Raw genomic sequence first — 22,649 nt, 5'->3', positions numbered from 1 at the left:
TATTAGATAAACTTTCCTTTTTGTTGACCTATGACAGCCTAAAAGCCAGGAGGGACAAACACACACACACACACACACACACACACACACACACACACAAATAGTAAGTGCTATATACAGCACTATGGGCTCCCTCATACTATACCTTGGACATGTAACTGTTGTAAATTTTTCTGGAGGGACATTTGGCAATTCACACCAATATATACAGCCATCAGTGCAATATTTCCACTTCTAAGTATTTATACTAAGAAAAAATGCAAAATATGTGTAAAGCTATGCATATCCACACCCACATATATTCATGAATATACCATGCATCATATAAATGTTCATTATTGTGTTAGTCCTAATAGTAAGTAGATTACCATAGCACACCCATACAATATGATAAAAGTTGATGATTATATATGTATGTGAGTTTTCTATGTAAAAATAATCTTTATTATTAAAAAAGATTTTATTTATTCATGAGAGACACACACAGAGAGAGGCAGAGACACAGGCAGAGGGAGAAGCAGGCTCCATGCAGGGACCCCAATTCAGGACTCGATCTGGGGTCTCCAGGATCACACTCTTGGCTGAAGGCGGCGCTAAACCGCTGAGCCCCCCGCCCCGCCCCCGGGCTGCCCAAAATATTCTTTTTTTTTTTTTTCATTTTAAGACTTTATTTATTCATTCATGAGAGAGAGAGAGAGAGAGAGAGAGAGAGAGAGGCAGAGGCAGAGACACAGGCAGAGGGAGAAGCAGCTCCCTGCAGGAAGCAGGACGTGGGACTCGATCCTGGGACTCCAGGACCACGCCCGAGCAAAGGCAGACGCTCAACCGCCGAGCCACCCAGGCGTCCCATATTCTTTATCGATAAGTATTTGCACAAATATATGTATAGGCACCAATACATGTGTATGTCCATTTGGTACACTTACCTTTGGTAAGGAAGCTCGTGATCCTGAGCTCTGGGTGGTCATAGTCAGCACAGTAGTTATCCCCAAGGCTACCCTGGCGGGTGCAGCATCCATATTGATCCAGAACGAAACCCATGATAGAATAACAATCAGGAGGCTGGGAATGTACATCTGGATCAGATAGTATCCCATTTGTCGTTCCAGATGGAATCGCACTTCTATACACGTAAATTTTCCTAATTGATTGTGAAACAAATGCAGCGGTTGGTAAAAATAGGTCTTTGTTATGACATCAAATGTCACATTTCTTCCCACATTTTGCCCTAGAATTTTCCATTCTGATGAAAAGGGATTCTAGAGCATGTATGCAAATTGATTTCTGAAAAATATTTTTCTGTTAGCATCTGGAAGCAACATGAGGGTACACTTTCCAGGAAATAGTATGTAATCTTGTTGCTTCACATTTGGTTAGCACTTCATACTTTGAAAGTCCTCAGAAATCTATCATTTCACTTGCTTCTAGCAATTGTTTCTGAGTCAGACCAGAGAAATGTCTATCCCTTCCTCATTGGTTCTGTCTGGTACTTTTTAGTACTTATTGACAGCCAGGTGCTATTTGTTCCAGGGGCCTTTGCATTTATTTATCTAAAGGATAAGTTCAATTGAAGATGAATAGTTCCTTAAATGTAATTTATGTAAGTTATCTTATGCATTTATAATTTGGAAACTGTTAGCAAAAATAAGCAAAATATGTTATCTCTATTAATAAATTTGAACATAATTTAAAAGCACACTTACTAAAAAAACCTGAGATATATTTGTTCTATATATTTATGCCCGGTGTTTCTATTATGGTAAGTAATTAATAGAGGAATAAATTATGTCTTAATTAACCATTTTGTTGATATCTCTGCTTATCCTCTGGTTAAACTCCCTAATACCATGACCATGTTGTCTTTCCTTAAAATAATTGTTTATGTGAATAACCAAATTCTTGGTTTTATTTTCTCCTTATTCTAAGTATTTTAAGAAGGATAAGGTCAGTGAATTAACATGCTAATCTTTTTCTAAGTGGCATTCTCTGATCTAATTGTGAAAGAGAATCAAAGAGCACATCTAGGGAAATTGCTAGTGTATTTTTAAATAAGTTTCAGTGCAAAACTTCCAGGATTGTGACTTGAGTCATGTGCTACGTGATTCACAGGCACAACAACTGGCTGAAGGAATGGATGAGATTCTAGGGCTTAAAATTCCTAATAAAGTTTCAGAAACTCTGGGAAAGTCAGATCCCACTCCTAGATGTTTAGTGATCAGAAACACACATGCAAGTTCACTATGATTCTTTTATCAACTACACATGAAATGCCTAAAAATTCTTGAAATACATGAATATACTTTAGATTTTTAAGATTCTATTAAAATACAAAATAATGAAATAGGGCAGGAATAATTTAAACATTTTCAAGATACCACTGTTAAATTATTGAAGTAATCTCAGGCTTCTGAGTCTCACAGTTGGTTGGCATCCACATCTTAGTCTCAGATTGTGCCCTCAGGATCATGGGATTGAGCTGCCCATCAGACTCTACACTTGTTGTGGAGTCTGCTTAAGTTTCTCACTGCCTCGCCCTCTGCCTCTACCCCCACTAACCATCCCCACCATCCCCTCTGGCTGGCTCATGGGCATGTGTGCATTCTCCCTCTCTCTCTCTTTCTCAAGTAAATAAATACATAAAGCTTTAAAAAAATTATTTAAAAATTATTCAAGTAATCCCATGATGAAATTAGTAATAATTACTGACCATTTGAGTACTTAAAAATTCTCATTTTGACTTATAAAGAGTGTGTTCATAGCTAACACGGGGAAGAAAAATAATGGCAATATATACATACACACACACACCATATGCATATGAGTGGCTCTAGAGAGAAAAATGAACAAGTTATACAAGTTCTGACATGGTAACACTAGTAAAATAAGACTGGAGCTTCTTTAAGCACATTTATATTTTGACTCTCATTTTATTTTTTTAAATTTATTTAATTATTTATTTTACTTTTCAGACTTAAAGTTTATTTCTTTTAGGTGATTCAAAATTTATTTTGATTAATTTATTCATCTTTATACAAAGAAAAAAAAACAAAAACAAATGTATTCTAGTCTCAATTCTCCTTCAAACAACAGACAATATAAAGAATATTACAATTCACTGATGAAAAGACAAATAATCCAATATAAAAATGGGCACATGATTGACTATTTTATGGCATTTGAGCTACTTATTTTTGGTTCCATGATTTGCAATTAAAAGTATCCTGGCTGTGGAGTGACTGGGTGGCTCAATTGGTCAAGCTTTGGACTATTGGTTTCAGCTCAGGTCATGATCTCAGGGTCATGATATCCAGCCACAAGTCCAGCTCCTTGCTTAGCACAGAGTCCCCTGCAGATTCTCTCTCTCTCTGTCTATCTCTACCTCTCCCTCCCCCTCCTTCTTTGTCTTTCTCTAAAATAAAATAAATAAATAAATAAATAAATAAATAAATAATGAAATCATTAAGAAAAAAGTATTCTGCCTGAGATAGATGAAGCAAGAAAGGAAGGAGAATCAAATTATTAAAATTAGATATGAAAGAGGACATCACTACTCAGAGATATAAAAGGATTATAAGGAAATATTATGAAAAACTGTATACCAACAAGTGGAATGTCTTAGATGAAATGGACAAATATATAGAATAATACATATACTAAAACTGACTCAAGAAGAAATAGAGAAAAGTAAAGAGATTAGATTATAAATTTTAAAACTTTACACAAGGGACAACTAAAAACCACAAAGCTTCACTTGTGAATTCTGTTAAACTTTTTAAAAGAATTAATAACAATCCTTCATAAACCCTTCCAGGAACTAGAGAGCAAGGAATAATTCCTAAGCCATTCAATGAACTCAATATTACCCTGATAGTAAAACCAGACAAAGATATCGTAGGAAGGAAAAAGTATATAGACAATTTCTCTTATGAATATAAATATAAAAACTTCAGAAAAATACTAGCAAACTGAATACAACAACATATGAAAAGAGCTATACATCATAACCAACTAGAATTTATCATGGAATGCAAGTAAGTTGGGCTTAACCTCCCAAGTCAATGTAATACACTGTATAAACAGAACAAAGACATATAAAAACTATATGATCATCTCAATAGAAGTAAAACTGTCAAAAATCCAACAGTCTTTCATAACAAACACACGCAACAAACTAGAAACAGAAAGTAATTTCCCCAACTTGATACAGGGCATTTATAAAAAAACTTATAGCTGATACTGTATTCAATGGTGAAAAGCTGAATGCTTTCCAAATAAATTCTGGAAAGAGGCAAAAATGTCTTTTCTTACCACAACTATTAAATATTATACTGAGAAGGTCTAGCCGGGATAATTAGGGCAACAATATAAGTAAAAGGTTTAGATAAGAAGGAAGTAGTAAAACTATCTATAGGAGGAACATTACCTCACATATAGAAAATCCTAAGGATTCACTAAGAATATCTTAGAACTGCTGAGCTCAGCAAGGTTATAGAGTACACTATCAGTATACAAAAATCAACCTTGTTTCTATACACTAGCAATAAACAATCAAAAAATTAAATTGAGCAAACAACTCCATTTACAATAGAACCAAATGAAATAAAATGCTTACAAATAAATTTGACAAAAGAAATGTAAGGCTTCTACACTAAAAAATGCAAAACACAGCTGAGCAAAATTAAAGAAAGTTGAAACAAATGGGAAATCATTCTGTAGTCATTAATTAGAAGACTAAATATGGCCAGATCAAAATATTTCCCATATTGCTCTACAGATTCATTGTAATTTCTATCAAAATTTCAACTTGATTTAAGAAAAAAGATTTTATTTATTCATGAGAGACACAGAGAGAGAGAGAGAGAGAGGCAGAGAGAGAGAGGCAGAAGGAGAAGCAGACTCCATACAGGAAACCCAATGTGAGACTTGATCCCGGGACCGCAGGATCACGACCTAGGCTGAAGGCAGATGCTCAACCATTGAGCATCAGGGGTCCCAAGTTCTTGTACTTCAAATAACATCATTAAGAAAATGAAAAGACAACATATTAACTGGAAAAAGCATATGTAAATCAAAAATAGAAATAACTGACTTAGAAAATGGACAAGGGAGTCTAATGAACATTTGTTTTCCAGGAAGACATGCAAATATTAATAAACACAAGAAAAGATGCTCAGCATTACTCATTAGGGAAATACAAATCAAAACCACAATAAGATATTACTTCACTCACTAAAATGGCTATAATAAAGAAGACGAACAATAACAAGGGTTGGTTAGGATGTGGAGAAACTGGAATCCTCATTCATTGTTGGAAAGATTGTAAAAAGATGTGAATGCTTTGAAAAACAGTTTGGCTGCATAGATTTACCTTACGATCCAACTTCCCAGTCCTAAATCTATACTCAAGCTATATGACATATATCCACCCCAAAACTTGTATGTGAGTGTTCATAAGTGGTCCAGAAGTTGGAAATACCCCAATGTCTAGCAACTGGTAAATGAATAAACAGAATGAGGATTACCCATACAATAGAGTACTTGGCAATAAAAATGAATGAAGTATTGAAGTATGCTACCATAGAGATGAATCTCAAAAACATTCTTCTAAGTGAAAGAAAACTATCAAAAAGACCACATATGGTTTCATTTATATAAAACATCCAGAAAATATAAAGCTATAGATACAGAAAGTTGATTAGTGATTGCCTGGAGCTGCTAGTTGGGAAGGACTGCTAAAGGATATAAGGTTTATTTTTACAGGTGATAAAAGATTTCAAGATTATGGTGATGATTGCACACATATGCAAATATACTAAAAGTCATTGAGCTGTATTCCTTAAACAAGTGAATTTTATAGTATGTAAATTATATCTCGATAGAGTTGTTTTAAAAAAAAATTCTTCAGTTACAAGATGAACAAGGTCTGAGGATCTTATATAACACAGTGACTATAATTGATAATGCTATTCTGAGATTTGCTAATAGAGTAGAACATAAATATTATCTCACACACAAAAGGTAAATATGTCAGCTGATGGATGTGTTAACTAACTTGATAGGTATCCTTTCACAGGGTATACATATATTAAATCATCAGGTTGTACACTGATTATCCTATTAATTTATGTAAGTTACACCTCAAAAAAACTGGAGGAACAAAAAGCCTTCTTGCTGATACAGATCTAAAGGAAAAGTTTCCTGTTTAGAGTAAATCTGCTCCTCCCAAGGAGGCAAGTTGTAATAGTCTCACATGTACAGACAAATTTTCCAGGTTCAAATCCACTTTTTACTTATTATTTTACTTAACAAGTATTTATTGAGCATCTACGTACTTCAACAGAGTGCAGTAACATAGAAACAGAAAGAATGTATATAATCCTTGGCTTTAAAAACTTTTGGTAATAAGGGAAACAATCAATAAGTAAGCATATAAATTAAATATAAAATTTCAGACAGTGAAAGCAGTAAGTGGAAGGTGGGATGTTGAGTGTTTAACATATACTTGTTATAGAGACTCATTTGAGGACTGGCATTTGAGCAGTCTTGAAGTATGTGAGAATATTTGGTTTAGGACAATTTGGGGATACAGTATGTATGTAGTATAGAAGTACTTATGTATAGGAGAGTATAAACAGAAAGAAGAGAAAGTACAAAGGCCCTGAAGCAGGAATCAGTGTGGCATATGTAAGAAAGCAAATCATGGTGGCCAAAATATAGCATAAGGGGACGAGATAGAAGAGGATCTTGGGGAGACAGTCAAAGGATACCACCAAGTTTGTGGTTCTTTGTTACAGCAGCCCTAGGAAACTAATCCAGCAACTTAAGCCAACTCTTGAGGCCTCTTAGCATCTAAAACTTGCTTGTCATTGTAACTGCCCCTAGGGAGTTGGGCAGGATACTGACTGATAGTGACCTGTTCTCCCTTTATCTTTGTGTTCAGATGTTAACTTTGAACTCGCCATTAAATATCAGCCTCATCCCTGGGTTAAGAAAATGACAGTGACTTTTTCACCAGATCATGTGAATTGATTAAAGAGATAAAAAAGATTAAAGACCTTGTATAGTGAAAGGTCAGGTCAGAATCCTGGAAAATGATGAGCCAAAGAGGAATCATAGTTACTGTAATGAAATAATAAGAGCTGCAGTTGATGATAGTGGGAGGCTGTGGACTAGCCACATTGAAGTGATGGCCCATTTATAGGTGATCGTTAACGGAATTTGTAGGAATAGGCTGGGCAGCAAGACTAGATATTATGAGAATAGCCCATGATGGTTGAGAGAAGCAAACAGGTCTCATGAATGTGCAAATGTCACATTAAGTCTATCAATCCTTAATAACAATATCTTATCTCTATCCACAAAAGCAAAAGGCTACTGTGTCAATGTGAGTAGTAGGTACCTAAGTAACAATAACTTGAAATGCATGAAATTGTAGCCAAAGAGAGATTTAGACAAATGAAGCCTTAAAAACAACAACAACAACAACAACAACAACAACAACAAAAACCAGTTTCTTTCATTTTGTTATCAAACACAATGCATATTGCCCTAGAAAGGTAAACAGTACATTTTACTGCTCACACAGAAATGAAAGGAACTTGTTTTGGAAACATTATTCATATATAACTATGAGCTTTTCACACACACACAAAAGAACCCCCAAAAGATATAATTGAATATGAAGCATTTCTTTGAGCCTATACGAATCAATTATATAACAGTATGCATTGAGTCTAAGCATATGTAAGTTTCATATGAATTCATTTTCTGCTCTCTGACCATGAAAAACACTGAGCTATAAATAGTTAAAATAATTAACCTACCACTATAATTAAGAAGCACTGAATATCATAAAACCAAAAGTCACAATTGTAATTACCTGTGTTGTAATGTTTAGTGCAGTATCGTAAATCTTTCTCTTCTTTTAGCAGAAACTGGGGCAAAGTGAGTCCTTCGGCCACTTGTACAGGTGCCTCATCTTGCCATTCAAAAATGAGATCATTCATTGTGTACCCAACTAGGCAAAACATAATAAAAATATTTATAATATAAAAGGGCATTCAAAGAAATAAATTTAAAAAAAAGCTTGTACATTCCCAAGGGTGGAAAGACCAGTGTCATCTTAACTCAAAAGGCTGAGTTATGCATCACACAATCCCATCTCACCAAATTCTGTTGAAGTTTATTCACATAGAATACTCATCAAATAATGTAAAAAAATGTAGCAGGCTAATAAAAACCATAGCACGGCATATATAAACTTCAAAGGACATGCATATACAATCTTTCTTTGGAATGGGCAGCTACTGGATTAGTTCAAGAATTCATTTTGGTTCCATTCCATTTCTCACCTACTCTGAAATTATTCAGGGCTCTTAATAACAAAAACTGAAATTTTTACTGGTTAGGAAAAGACCTAAATTATAGTATCTGTGGGGAAAGTACCAAGGCTTTTATCTTTCTCGATTTAATCATTAACTATTTTAGTTCATGGCATCTGCTTCTTTGTTCCAAATCCCAAATGAACAAAATGATATTTTAGATAGAAATGTCAGCTATTCAGAGAAAATCAGAGGACAAAGAAAAATCCATGTGGAACAGTTTGTGGAGGAGGAAACCCTTGCACGTGCTATCAGTGAATTCAGGATAGAATTAGCTAACATATTTTGTAATAATAAATCAGCGTCTTTTAGTAAATGGAAAAATTTGTATTTATATAGGAGAGGTATCCAAGAAAAGCAGGATCCCCACCCCCACCCCCTGCATTAGAAGCTGCTGAAATGTACACTTAAAGTGTGCTGTAGAGAGGGAATCAAAAGTGAATGGAGCTTGTAGGGGGAGATTTTTGTTACAGGTAGAGACAGAGAGAACATAGGATCTGTTGTTTGTTTGTTTTAAGATTTTATTTATTAGAGAGAGAGAGAGAGAGAGCACAAGCAGGGGAAGCAGCAGGCAGAGGGAGAGGGAGAAGGAGGGGCCCCACTGAGCAGGGAACCCAATTCAGGGCTCCATCCCAGGATTCCAGGATCATGACCTGAGCTAAAGGCAGACGCTTAACCGACTGAGCCACCCAAGAACCCCAGGATCTGGCTTTTGAACTCAGTCAAGTGGACAGATCAAGGAAGCAGAAGCTCTAGATTCATGAAGCAGAAAACAAAGGAAATTTTCCCAAACAAGTTATCCTGGAGGCAAGCTGGTATTGTAGGGAAGAGGCTGCTGAGTGATTAAAAACAGCTGGCACAAGCAGAATTGGCTGGACACAGCAATGTGTAGGGAAGGGAACTGATCATCCTCCCTTCTCCCACAATACCTGGCAAGGAATCTTCTAGAAAGAGCAGAATCAGAAGTAGCTGTGATAGTAGTGACTAGAGTCAGAGACTCAACTGCACCCACCTAAGCCTTGGGCGTAGTCAGCAGAATCTACTCCATTGGCAATGGGGAGGGATGGTGGTAGTAAAGGCATCAGTGATCAGAGCATCTCTTCATATTCTCTGGGAGTCAGCTGTTGAAGTTGCAGCACAGTACCATCAGAGAGATGGCTCCTTATGGTGCAATGACTATTTGGTAGATGTAAAGTCATCCAGATTGAAGAGGCATGTCTGAATTCTGGTTTCAGAATAGATATGGGAACCTATGGGGCTATATTTGACTCGCTTCTAGTGGAATACATTTCACTGGACCTTGCAATTAATGATTTGGTTGCTAATAATCAGAAGGATTTTCCTTGTATTCATAAGCCCTCTGATAAATCCATTATAAATGTCATTTTACCTAGGGAGAAAATAGATGCAATCTCTTAGGGATCTAAGGATGGGCATCAATACTTATCTGCTTCCAGGTAAGACATGTACCTATTCTTCCATACAATCACTAAGACAAAATATGTGAAATTATTTTGCCCCAATTTAGGCAGACCAATAGAGAAACTCCATTTTGTTTTTATATCCTGTTTTTTTTTTTTTTTTTTTTAGGGACTTCTGTGAAAAGAAACAAACTCTCTGAGATTCTCTCAAAGACAAGCTTTAGTCTCTAATGCCAATTTTAGGCCTTGTATTTAGCTTCCTGTGTTAAATAATCACCCACACCAGTTATTTAGGTATGGGAAACTCCTAATCAAAATATGCTACTTCCTTATGGCCCCTAAAATAGTTGTTTGAAGCCAAAAAGAATATAGTGAGATGGCATGTGTAAGGGGTAATTCTTTTGTTCTGAGTAATTTACATGGATGTTCAAGGAAAATAACTAAATGGTAATTTTGTCTCCGTAAACCTTCAAACTAACCTAAAAAAAAATCAATACTCTTTTACACAGTTCAAAGTGTTTTAACATCCTTATGCTTTTGGTTGGCAGATCTTTATACAAGTCTGAGAATGTGAAGAACAGATCAGCTAATGAGATCAAGGTGGTGAATTGAACTGCCTTATACCATAATACATTTCACAACAAGAAATACTTTATTTGGGGAAGAAAGACAAACCCTAATTTCAGCCAACAATCCCATATGGTAATTGCAGTGAAACACATTAAACAAATGACTCAATGCAACCAAACATTTGTTTCTTCAAATATTTATTGAGTACCAACCGCATATAATATATCTTACTAGGCTGCAGGGCCCGAGAAATGTTATTACAGGGTAGAAAATAAGTGGTATGGGAGGAGTACAAAGTGTTATGTGCATTGGGAAGAAAGAACTATGATACCCACTTAGGCCTCATTTGAAATGGACCTTGATGAAAGACAGCGGCTTCTTACAATGAATGTGAGAAAAGATAAGGTACTCAGGCAAAGAGAACAGTATAATTAGTTGAAAGAAACTGCAAATCCCCAGGGTATATAGTAGGAATAGAAATAGCTTCATTTGTCTAGGGCCAATTGGCATGAAGGAACATATGGAATGAGAAGATAAATTAATATAAGGTTGCATGAATTTTAAATTCCAGGTTGAAAACTTTGATTTTTTTTTTAAATTCCTTGTGGGCAATGATGAACAATTGGAGTGTTGAGCAGGGGAGTGACGTGACAGAAATTATGTTTTAGAAACTGTAGCATGAGATTCACAAGGTCCAAACCACTTCCATAATCAAAATGAGACATTTGCTTTTCTCATCATGTTGACATTTGCCCAGATGGTCAAACAACAATGGAAAGGTAAAACTTCAAGTGCTTTAGCATAATTACAGACAGTGGCAACAAACTGTGTTGGTGCTTATTGTGTTCTTTACTGCCATATCTTGTAGTGCAGGAATAACAATGCAAATTTTAAGGAATGCCCACGATCCCTGATGAAGCACTAACAATTATAATTTTATTAAATTTTGACCTTATATAAATGCTCTTTTAATATTCACTCTGTTGGGACACCCGGGTGGCTCAGCGGTTGAGCATCTGCCTTTGGCTCAGGTTGTGATCCTGGGGTCATGGGATCAAGTCCTGCCTCAGGCTCCCCACAGGGAGCCTGCTTTTCCCTCTTCCTATATCTCTGCCTCTCTCTGTGTGTCTCTATTGAATAAATACATAAAATCTAAAAAAAAATAAAAAAAAATTATTGGTCTTAAAGTGTACATGTAAAGTACTTCAGCTGCATATTTTATTATGATGATTCTTTTAAGGAAGAGAACTGGGGATGATTGATTCACAAGTTAAATCAGTCTTTTTTTTTTTTTTTTTTAATTTTCATTTATTTTTGATAGTCACAGAGAGAGAGAGAGGCAGAGACACAGGCAGAGGGAGAAGCAGGCTCCATGCACCGGGAGCCCGACGTGGGATTCGATCCCGGGTCTCCAGGATCGCGCCCTGGGCCAAAGGCAGGCGCCAAACCGCTGCGCCACCCAGGGATCCCAAATCAGTCTTTTTTTTAATGAAACACTATTTTTACTTGAAAAAAAAAGATTAGCAAATTATGGTTATTATATATGGCAGACCATTTCTCAAAAATAAAGGAAATGAGCCTAGCATATTGAGGGAAACAACTGAGAATATTTATCAGCAATGATAGATTTTGAACTTTCAAGTCAAAATTAGAGTTTTGAAAAAAATCATTTGCCCAATAATTAATGATTTTTTGAGGAGATTAATGGTGATATTAACAAAAGTGACCTTTCAATATATGGTCAATGACATGCATTAGTGTTTGGAAGATCTAAATAACTCTTCAAAGTAACATTTTCCAAATGTCTGAACCATGATGTTAAAAATTTTACATAGGCAAAATATCCATTCAAAGGGCAAAATAGACAAATGGACTTTAACTTACAAGAGTATTAAGAATTTGTTGATACAGTTTCCAAATTTACATTGCAACTAACCTTTAGGAAACTATTACCTTAGAAACTAAAGTTTTTTTGCATAGTGCAGATTTTTTTTTTTAAGGCTGAGTAGTATTGCATTGTATATCTATACCACATTTTCTTTACCCATTTTCTGTCAGTGAGTATTTACATTGTTTCCACATTTTGGTTATGGTGACTAGTACTGCACTAAACATAATAGTGCCAATATTTTTTTGAGATCCTGATTTTATTTCTTTTGGAAAAATGCATGTAAGATTACTGGACCATTTGGTAGTCCTATTTTTAATTTTTTAAATTAAGATTTTATTTAAATTCAATTTGCCAACATATAACACCCAATGCTCACCTCATCATATGCCCTCCTTAATGCCCATCACCCAGTTACCCCATCCCCCTCCTCCCCTCCTGTAACCCTTTGTTTCCCAGAGTTAGGAGTCTCTCATGGTTTGTCTTCTTCTCTAATTTTTCCCTATCCAGTTTAACATGGATAAACCTTGAGGACATTATGCTAAGTAAATTAAGCTAGTTATAGAATAACACATACTGTATGATTTCACTTATTTAAGGTGTGTGAAATAGTTAAATCAATAGAATCAAAGAGTAGAATAGCAGTTGTCAGGAGCTGGGGAGAAGGCAAAATGAGAATTACTAATCCACAGGCCTAAAGTTGTAGTCAAGCAAGATGAATAAGTTCTAGAGATCTTCTGTAAAACAGATCTGTTGTACCTACAGTCAACAATTATGTATTGTATACTTAAAAATTGAAGAGGGTAGAGACACCTAGGTTGATTCAGTAGGTTAAGCGTCTGACTCCTGGTTTCCACTTGGATCATGATCTCGGGGTGGTAAGATCGAGCTCCAAGTTAGTTTAGTGGGGAGTCTACTTGAGATTCCTTCCCTCTGCCCCTCCCACTCCCCCTCTCACTGCTCTCGCTCTTTCTCTTTCTAAAATTAATAAATTTTAAAAATTTAAGATGGTAGATATCATGATAAGTGTAATCACAATACATACAGTAAATTAATTTTTTTAAACAGTCATTTGCATTCTTGAGATGCCAAAGGAGAAAACTCTCATTCTTTTCCAGTGGTTGTTCAGGAATATAAGTCAGAGGCAAATTTCAGTAGCTCATTTTCTTCAAAACTGGTGATTAAATATATATTTAAGGTAGAATAAGAAGTTGGAGCAACTTCAAAGTTTCAAGTCTAAGTCACTGACAGGTAGCTATGCCAGTCTATAGCTCATATCTCATGTCAATAGAGCAGCCTTCTCTGTCTTATAAAATACCTTTCCTCCAATCAGTAAGCATTAGTTTTTTTCTATTCTCTTTTCCTGTAGAAATTATCTTCACTTGACATTGTATATATTTGTCAAGTTTTTTTTAATTTTAATTTTAACTTTTTAAAATTTATTCATGAGACACACACACACACACACACACACACACACACAGAGAGAGAGAGAGAGAGAGAGAGAGAGAGAGAGGCAGAGCTAGAAGCAGGCTCCTGGGTCTCCAGGATCAGGCCCTGGGCTGAAGGTGGCGCTAAACTGCTGAGCTACCCAGGCTGCCCTTCATCAAGTTTTGAAGTATTTTTCTACCTAGATTCTAGGACTGAAACTTCATAAAAGCTGAGATTATTTCATTTTAGTCACTGGAATATTTTTCAGTACATAAAATATTATTTGCCATCTAGCAGGCTGTTTGAATATCTGAATTAGAAATAGAGAAGGAAGGAATACTTGTGTGGCTCAGTGGTTGAGTGTCTGTCTTTGGCTCAGGTCATGATTCTGGGGTCCTGGGATGGAGTCCCGCATCAGGTTCCCCACAGGAAGCCTGCTTCTCCTCTGCCTATGTCTCTGCCCCTCTCTGTGTCTCTCATGAATAAATAAATAAAATCTTAAAAAAGAAAAAAAAAAAGAAATAGAGAAGGGAGAAGGGAGAAGGAAGAAAGGGAGGGTGTGTGTGTGTGTGGGGGAGGGTTGTATATGATGATCTTATTTTGGGGTATCTTGAGCTTAAGATGCCAACAGGATGGTCATAAATCTGAGCATTGATATATATGTTGAAAATAGTTGAAATCACACATATATATTGAAAGTGAGGTTAAGATTATTGAAGATAAAGTTTTGAGAGTCACCTATTTATAGGTTATATTAAAATTACACAACTAGGTTTGCCAAGACAGCCCTACATTACTTTTTTTTTCTTCATATCCTCTTTGGTTTAGCACTTGTTCTAGATTTTTCATTTTTAGGTTAGATATTATTAATTACTGTGTTAAAATACTTCATTTTTGGTTCAATAGATCCTTCGATTTTATTTCTAGATTCTCCTATGGCAGAAGAGTATGAGACTACTTTAGTATCTTAATATTAGGTTAAATCTGTACAAAAGCAAACATCAGGAATGGTCCATCTATCTTTACTGGACCCTTTCAGTAACAAGAAACTAGCATCTCCCTTTCAGAGGCAGCTGAGTTTTGATCTGAGTAGTGGCAGAAGTGTTCAACTTTTCTCCCCCACTGCTCCACGTGGTGTACAAACCAGTGACGTCTGTAAGGTGTCAGTTAAGGTATCCAAGTGTCATGGAAAATTAAAAGTTACTTGTAAGTAAAAGCAGAGCAGTGCTGCTATGGAGCATATAGAACGCGATCTGAATGCTTTGAAACCTAGACATTTATTTTATTACTTGGCAACACTCATATCTTTCAATAAATCTTTCTAGCAGCAATGGGCTAAAAGAAATGAAAATTCAACATTGAAAAATTAAGCACCAAATTTCCATTTTACAAGAGAATTGATGAATGTGCAACTTAAAACAAGACAGTGTTTATATTTAACATTCATGAAATCTTACACCTACATAAAAGCCACGAGACACACAGCATTGATTTCAAAAGTTACAGTCTTTTCAAAAATAAAACAAAAGATGGTCATTTGATATGTGTATTTGTAAGGGCAGCATTTACACATTACTCTATAAAAATGAGTTTTTATTTAGATCAAATCATTACTTTTCTGAATTAATTTCACTTTTTTTAATTTCATTTTTTTCTTGGAGAAGTGCATGACAGGAAATTTGCAAGCAATTAAATGATGTTAGGCTTGTTTCAGTATCATTTCCTGCTTTATAGAGAAAATTGGTCAAATTAATTTTAAATTAATTTTTAAATCTAATTCTGTAATCAAGGTAAAGCTTTTGGAATTACATTTGTCAAAGATGAACTATGTAATGCTATCATAAATTCTATTGTGAAGTCCTTCTTACATTCATTTAAAAAGTTCAACCTTGAGAATAAATGTACTCATGACAGATCTGAATAAAATATTTGTTGGAATTCATCATTGTTGTAAAAAAGCCAGTAAGCCGGGAATGAAAGTACAGCATAGGGAATACAGTCAATGGTATTGTAGTAGTGTTGTATGGTGACAGATAGTAGCTATGCTTGTGGTAAACACAGCATAACTTAAAAAGAAGAAATCTGTGGAGCTGCAGTGTTCTTGGAATTATTTGTGATGCATACATGATTTATTTCATTTTATTTCTTATTTATCTTTCTTTTTTTTTAATTAACTTTTATTGGTGTTCAATTTACCAACATACAGAAAAACACCCAGTGCTCATCCCGTCAAGTGTCCACCTCAGTGCCCGTCACCCATTCCCCTCCAACACCCGCCCTCCTCCCCTTCCACCACCCCTAGTTCGTTTCCCAGAGTTAGGAGTCTTTATGTTCTGTCTCCCTTCCTGATATTTCCCAACATTTCTTTTCCCTTCCTTTATATTCCCTTTCACTATTATTCATATTCCCCAAATGAATGAGAACATACGCTGTTTGTCCTTCTCCGATTGACTTATTTCACTCAGCATAATACCCTCCAGTTCCATCCACGTTGAAGCAAATGGTGGGTATTTGTCGTTTCTAATGGCTGAGTAATATTCCATTGTATACACAAACCACATCTTCTTTATCCATTCATCTTTCGATGGACACCGAGGCTCCTTCCACAGTTTGGCTATTGTGGCCATTGCTGATAGAAACATCGGGGTGCAGGTGTCCCGACGTTTCATTGCATCTGAATCTTTGGGGTAAATCCCCAGCAGTGCAATTGCTGGGTCGTAGGGCAGGTCTATTTTTAACTCTTTGAGGAACCTCCACACAGTTTTCCAGAGTGGCTGCACCAGTTCACATTCCCACCAACAGTGTAAGAGGGTTCCCTTTTCTCCGCATCCTCTCCAACATTTGTTGTTTCCTGCCTTGTTAATGTTCCCCATTCTCACTGGTGTGAGGTGGTATCTCATTGTGGTTTTGATTTGTATTTCCCTGATGGCAAGTGATGCAGAGCATTTTCTCATGTGCTTGTTGGCCATGTCCATGTCTTCCTCTGTGAGATTTCTCTTCATGTCTTTTGCCCATTTCATGATTGGATTGTTTGTTTCTTTGGTGTTGAGTTTAATAAGTTCTTTATAGATCTTGGAAACTAGCCCTTTATCTGATATGTCCTTTGCAAATATCTTCTCCCATTCTGTAGGTTGTCTTTTAGTTTTGTTGACTGTATCCTTTGCTGTGCAAAAGCTTCTTATCTTGATGAAGTCCCAATAGTTCATTTTTGCTTTTGTTTCTTTTGCCTTTGTGGATGTATCTTGCAAGAAGTTACTGTGGCCAAGTTCAAAAAGGGTGTTGCCTGTGTTCTCCTCTAGGATTTTGATGGAATCTTGTCTCACATTTAGATCTCTCATCCATTTTGAGTTTATCTTTGTGTATGGTGAAAGAGAGTGGTCCAGTTTCATTCTTCTGCATGGGGATGTCCAATTTTCCCAGAACCATTTATTGAAGAGACTGTCTTTCTTCCAGTGGATAGGCTTTCCTCCTTTATCAAATATTAGTTGACCATAAAGTTCAGGGTCCACTTCTGGGTTCTCTATTCTGTTCCATTGATCTATGTGTCTGTTTTTGTGCCAGTACCACACTGTCTTGATGACCACAGCTTTGTAGTACAACCTGAAATCTGGCATTGTGATGCCCCCAGCTATGGTTTTCTTTTTTAAAATTCCCCTGGCTATTCGGGGTCTTTTCTGATTCCACACAAATCTTAAAATAATTTGTTCTAACTCTCTGAAGAAAGTCCATGGTATTTTGATAGGGATTTATCTTTCTTTAGAGAAGGAGCGGGGGTAGTAGGGGGAGTGGTAGGTGAAGATGGAGAGAGAGAATTTTAAGTCAGTAGACTCCATGACCAGCAGGGAGCCTGACCCAGGGCTCAATCTCACAATCCTGAGATCATGACCTGAGCTAAGAGTCAGATGCTTAACTGACTGAGCCACCCAGGCACCCCATATATAATTTATTTTACATCCATAAACTCTTGTATTCTATCAATGAAAGAGAAGCTGTAGTTGTTAACATTCCAATGTTTTTATTGGAACAGAGTACCTGAAATACAAATTTTGTGTGTGTGTAGGAGAAAGCTAATGTCGAATTACAAATTATATTTCATTATGCCACAACATGCTTTTTCTATTTACTGCTTGTTGTCAGTTAAATTTTTTAAAAATTATAAACATTTGAAGAAGCATTTTGAAAACCAATTTATATGTTTTGAAATGTTATTGAATTTTCTGTAAATAGATTCTCTAAATTTTGGTTGCATTTGTTCAAAATCAGTTGGAAATATTTAATTAAATTATTTTATGAATGGAACACTAACATTTTGGATTCTGATGGTTTTAGCAAACAGCAACTAAAAAAATAAAGTTTCTAAACAGGAACACTTTGAGATTAATCTCTACAACATAAGGGAGAAAGGTCTCCTATTATAATTCGATAACTATGTTTTGGAATGGAAAGACTATATTGACTGCTTGTTTATAATTGGATAACTTAAATAGAAATGGAAATGGAATTAAGAAGACACATTTTCCAGCATCTAAATTACACAAAGAAATAAAAAAAGATTCTTAAGAAGAAACAACTACTTTGACTGGGTTTTGTCCTAAAAGCGTGTTTACTGATAAAAGGTACTCTTATTCAAGAAAAAGACAACATCTGTAAAAATGTGGCTTAAACAGTTACCTGTATCAATATAAAATACGTAAAACCAACCTCTGAAATTATCAAGTATTGATAATTGAGTTGAGCTACCTCAACAACAGGGACTATTTTCTTATTAAAAAAATCATAGGCTATATAGCAGGGTCCAGTGACAGTGTTAACAACTTCAAATTCAGTACCAAAATTGCAACTTTTAAGATGATTCCAATTATTTTGATTTTTTAATATATGTGCATATATTCCTTTAGAAAGGATATATTTTATTTGTCTGCTTGTTTGTTTGTTTGTTTGTTTGTTTGTTTATGACAGGAGGTGGACTAATGGAGAGAATGTGTACTGCCACCCTGGCACTTAATCATGTTCATGGTGAGGAGAGAGGCACCTTGAAGTCGTCCTCAAGGTAGAAAGGATATTTTTTAAAAAGAAACAGTTTGGAACTATTGAATTCATTCACTAATATTAAAAAAAACTATCAGCTAATAGACATTATAAAATATAATAATTGAAATATCTTTGGTGCCTTTCTTTTAGTCTCAAATGTGTCCCCATATTTGGATGACCGGGTGGTTCAGTGGTTGAGCGTCTGCCTTCCGCTCCGGTCATGATCCAGAGGTTCTGGGATTGAGTCCCGCATCAGGTTCCCCACAGGGAGCCTGCTTCTCCCTCTGCCTAGGTTTCTGCCTCTCTGTGTGTCTCTCATGAATAAATAAATAAAATCTTTTAAAAAAAACCCACACACACAGAAGAAAAAAAGAGGTTACTGTTTAATACTTCATTCCATGAGTAGTATGTAAAAGAAATACTGGAAGGGAGAATACGATTGAGAATACATTTAAGGTGACATCAGTTTTAAGAACTGTAAATCAACTATAGATTCAGTTTTAGGTGCTTAAGAATGACATTTGGCCAGCTTTCTCAATTGAAAGAAGAGAGAGAGAGAAAGAGGCTGAGACTTCCGGGTTTGACACAGCTTACAGATGCTAATGTCTTTAACTAGCAGCTGGAATTAAAAAAAGAAAAAAAAAAAGGAAGAAAATCCTCACACTTGGCACATACTTGCTGATTATTGCCAGGAGGAATATCACTCAAGTAAATTTTATTGACCTGACAAGGAACAACGGCTATGTCAAAATGTATTTAACTAAAACATTTTTATGTGTAATTTGTGCATTTAATTTGAATAATCCTACCATTAGCAGCTTGTTATGTGGTTTCCTTTAAGTTATAGGTCTGCTCAATTGTCTTCTTAGTAATTATGCTCTCCCTAAAACTCTCTGGTATAACTAACCTCTAACTATTATTCTATACTAGTGGTTCTAACTTTGGTTACTGAAGGTTTGTGAGCTATTAATTTACAGACGTTTGGCCTGTCCACTTCATCATTAGGTGACTTTGGGAAACTCACTTAACCTTTCTTGACCTTAATTTGCTGACATTTACGATGGAGATAGGACCCATCTCATTAAGTTGCATTTAAGATTAAATCATAATAACATATGTAAAACATAAGAAAATGAGTGTGACATCACCTTTTTGTAGACTTGTAACTACATTGTTTTTATTATACCACCGTACGTTTAGAATATCTGATAATCAGCAAAAAGTCCAAAGATGAGAACAAACTAGGAAAGAATAGTCACGGGGTTAAGTAGGATGGAATAATGTTTAAGTGGGGAGTAATTTTAGAAGTAGCTAGTTCATTAATGAATATTTGTGTCTTGGGAAAACTTGCTTTCTAATTAACATTGTAACTGCAGAAGCTTCAGGAAAATAAGAACAGCTTATATCTCTGACTAGCCCAGCAAAAGGCATAGTATTATTCTGAATACTATCTACACTGTTCTAAATTATGAAAGAGCTTGGAAACAGCAAAGATTATTAGGAAATAATTGTGAAAAATCTTCACCAAATTCCTAAATAGCTTTGGCATAAATTCCAGAGTAATGGTCTGAATCATATCAGATGCGGTTTTGAAATTCATCTGAAAATAAAATAGGAAAAACTTCTCATCTATCATTAGATATTCCTATCCAAAAACCCCATTAAAACATATTTTGAAGGCTTCTTACAATTTTTTTGGTAATTTAATTGACCTTAAAAGGATCTTTTCTATAATTTTAGGGATTTAGGCTGCTCTTTGTGGAAAAGAGTCCTTTCTTCCCTGAATTATTTCCTCATATTTTCTTTTCTAACTGATAAATTAAAATTTCTTTAACTTTCTCACTTTGGTGGGGTTTTCCTGTGTTGTTACCTACATTCCTCTTTAGATATGAGATGAGGAATTGGACCTTTTATAGATACAGTGATAGTTTATATACCCATGCCATCTTTGTCTTTTTATAAATAAAAAAGCTTTATTATGACATTAGGAAATTATTATTCAATGTTCTTCCAAGATTAAAAATATCATCAGTCCTTTTTTATTTTCACCTTGGGAAAAAATGGTCAATTTAGATAATTTTGCTATGGTATATATTAAAGGCTGAAAATTAAATCTTTAGTTTGATTCTCATCTTTCTTCCTGCATAGCAATTCCACTGTCAATCCCTTAGGGACATAGTTTAACTCATAACATAGTTGTGTTTCCTTCTCTTATAGATTAATCATTTGTGAAGCAAAGAAACAAGATGCATTTATAAATAAAATTATTATATCAATGGAAAATCGTCTTTTGAAAAGATAGCTTTAGGGGCACCTGGGTAGCTCAAATGGTTGAGCATTCAGCTCAGTTCATGATCTCCAGGTCCTGGGATCGAGTCCCACGTCTGGCTCCCTGCTCAGTGGGGAGGCTGCTCCTCCCTCTCTCTGTGTGCTCTTCCTCCCTCTCTCACACTCTCTCTCAATAAATAAGTAAAATCTTTTAATAAAAGAAAAAGAAAAGACAGATTTATGTTTTACTTCATGCAGTCAATTTAAAAAAAATATTATGTAGTAGATCTTGAACTTCAGTAAATTCATACAATCTAATCCTAAGAAGGATTTAATATTTAGTTTATCTTTGGTAGAAATGTCACTTAACCTTACCCATTACCAGCAATGACACACAAAAATTGGGACACACACTCTTAAAAAATCACACACTACTCTTAAAATTAAATAAAACATATAACGACAAGTAGGGCTTCATTACAGAATTCTCTCTGCAGCATATCTGAGTTGATATTTTTTATTGATATTTTAATAGGTTTCTACTGGTGTAAATTTTGAAGATGCAAATTGTCATGGTAATTGGCCTGTATTTTCTGACTGAACTTGATACTAAAAAACAAAAAAAAAAAATGAGTACTAGAAAGATAAATGAAACTAATACAATTTCTATATACCCAACAGCAAGCACTCACAGTATTTCTTCTAGAATTCCCTCATGAGGGTGAATGAGGATGTTGTAGACTGGAGGAATAACAGTATATTGCTTTTATAAAAGCAATGAGGTAAAACTCTGGAGATTTGACAAATAAGCACACTATGGGGTAGACCTTTAGATTTGATAAAGGAAATGTTTGAATTTTGAACCTATAGGAATCCTTAGAGATACATTGCAGGTTCAGTTCTAGAATACTGCAATAAAGCAAATATTGTAATAAAGTGAGTCAAATAATTTTTTGGCTTCCCAGTGCATACAAAAGTTATGTTTACACTATACTATAGTCTATTAAGTGGGCAATAGCATTAAGTCCCCAAAAAGGAAAACCTATACAGTGTACATACTTTAATTTAAAAATATTTTATTGCTAAAAAATGCTAACTATCAAGCTAATCTCGTGGAGGGTCTCGCCTTGATGCTGGTGGCTACTGACTGATCAGGGTTGTGGATGCTGATGGTTGAGGTGGCTGTGGCAATTTCTTAAAACAAGGCAAAATGGAGTTTGCTGCATCAACTGACTCTTCCTTTCACCTATGATTTCTGTGTAGCATGTGATGATGTTTGATAGGATTTTCCCCACAGAAGAACATTTTTCAAAACTGGAGTCAATCCCCACAAACTCTGCTGCTTTTTTATTGACTAAATTTGTGTAATGTTCTAAATCATTTCAACATTCTTCATAGCATTTTCACCAGGAGCAGATTCCACCTCAAAAAAACACTCCATAAGAAAGAGATCCTCAGCTGTTCAAGTTTTATCATGAGATTGTAGCAAGTCAGTCCCATAGTCAGGCTTCACTTCTAATTATGCCTCTCTTGCTATTGCTGCCACATCTGCAGTTACTGCCTCTTCTGAAGTCTTGAAGTCATCCATGAGGGAATGGAGTCAGCTTCTTCCTGACTCCTCTTCTTATTGATATTTTGATCTCTTCCCAAAAATCACAA

General features: G+C 35.4%; 1 protein-coding gene and 1 long non-coding RNA gene across 4 annotated transcripts in view; one reads left to right on the top strand and one right to left on the bottom strand.

Moving 5' to 3' along the window:
* GLRA3 (glycine receptor alpha 3) overlaps positions 1–22,649 on the bottom strand; it is a 175,206-nt gene that overhangs the window by 32,066 nt on the left and 120,491 nt on the right. For all 3 annotated transcript variants that reach the window (XM_041767713.1, XM_041767714.1, XM_041767715.1), the window contains 2 exons: positions 7,880–8,017; positions 927–1,141 (listed from right to left, as the gene is read on the bottom strand). In XM_041767713.1, the coding sequence (XP_041623647.1) occupies positions 927–1,141; positions 7,880–8,017 (353 nt within the window). The remainder of the gene's footprint in view (positions 1–926; positions 1,142–7,879; positions 8,018–22,649) is intronic.
* Positions 1–22,649, top strand: part of LOC121497912 — a 100,359-nt gene that overhangs the window by 57,080 nt on the left and 20,630 nt on the right. The window lies entirely within an intron of this gene.

Source organism: Vulpes lagopus, chromosome 8, assembly GCF_018345385.1.
Source record: "Vulpes lagopus strain Blue_001 chromosome 8, ASM1834538v1, whole genome shotgun sequence".
Classification (NCBI taxonomy): Eukaryota; Metazoa; Chordata; class Mammalia; order Carnivora; family Canidae; genus Vulpes; species Vulpes lagopus.
This window is presented reverse-complemented; position numbering and strand designations above follow the sequence as displayed.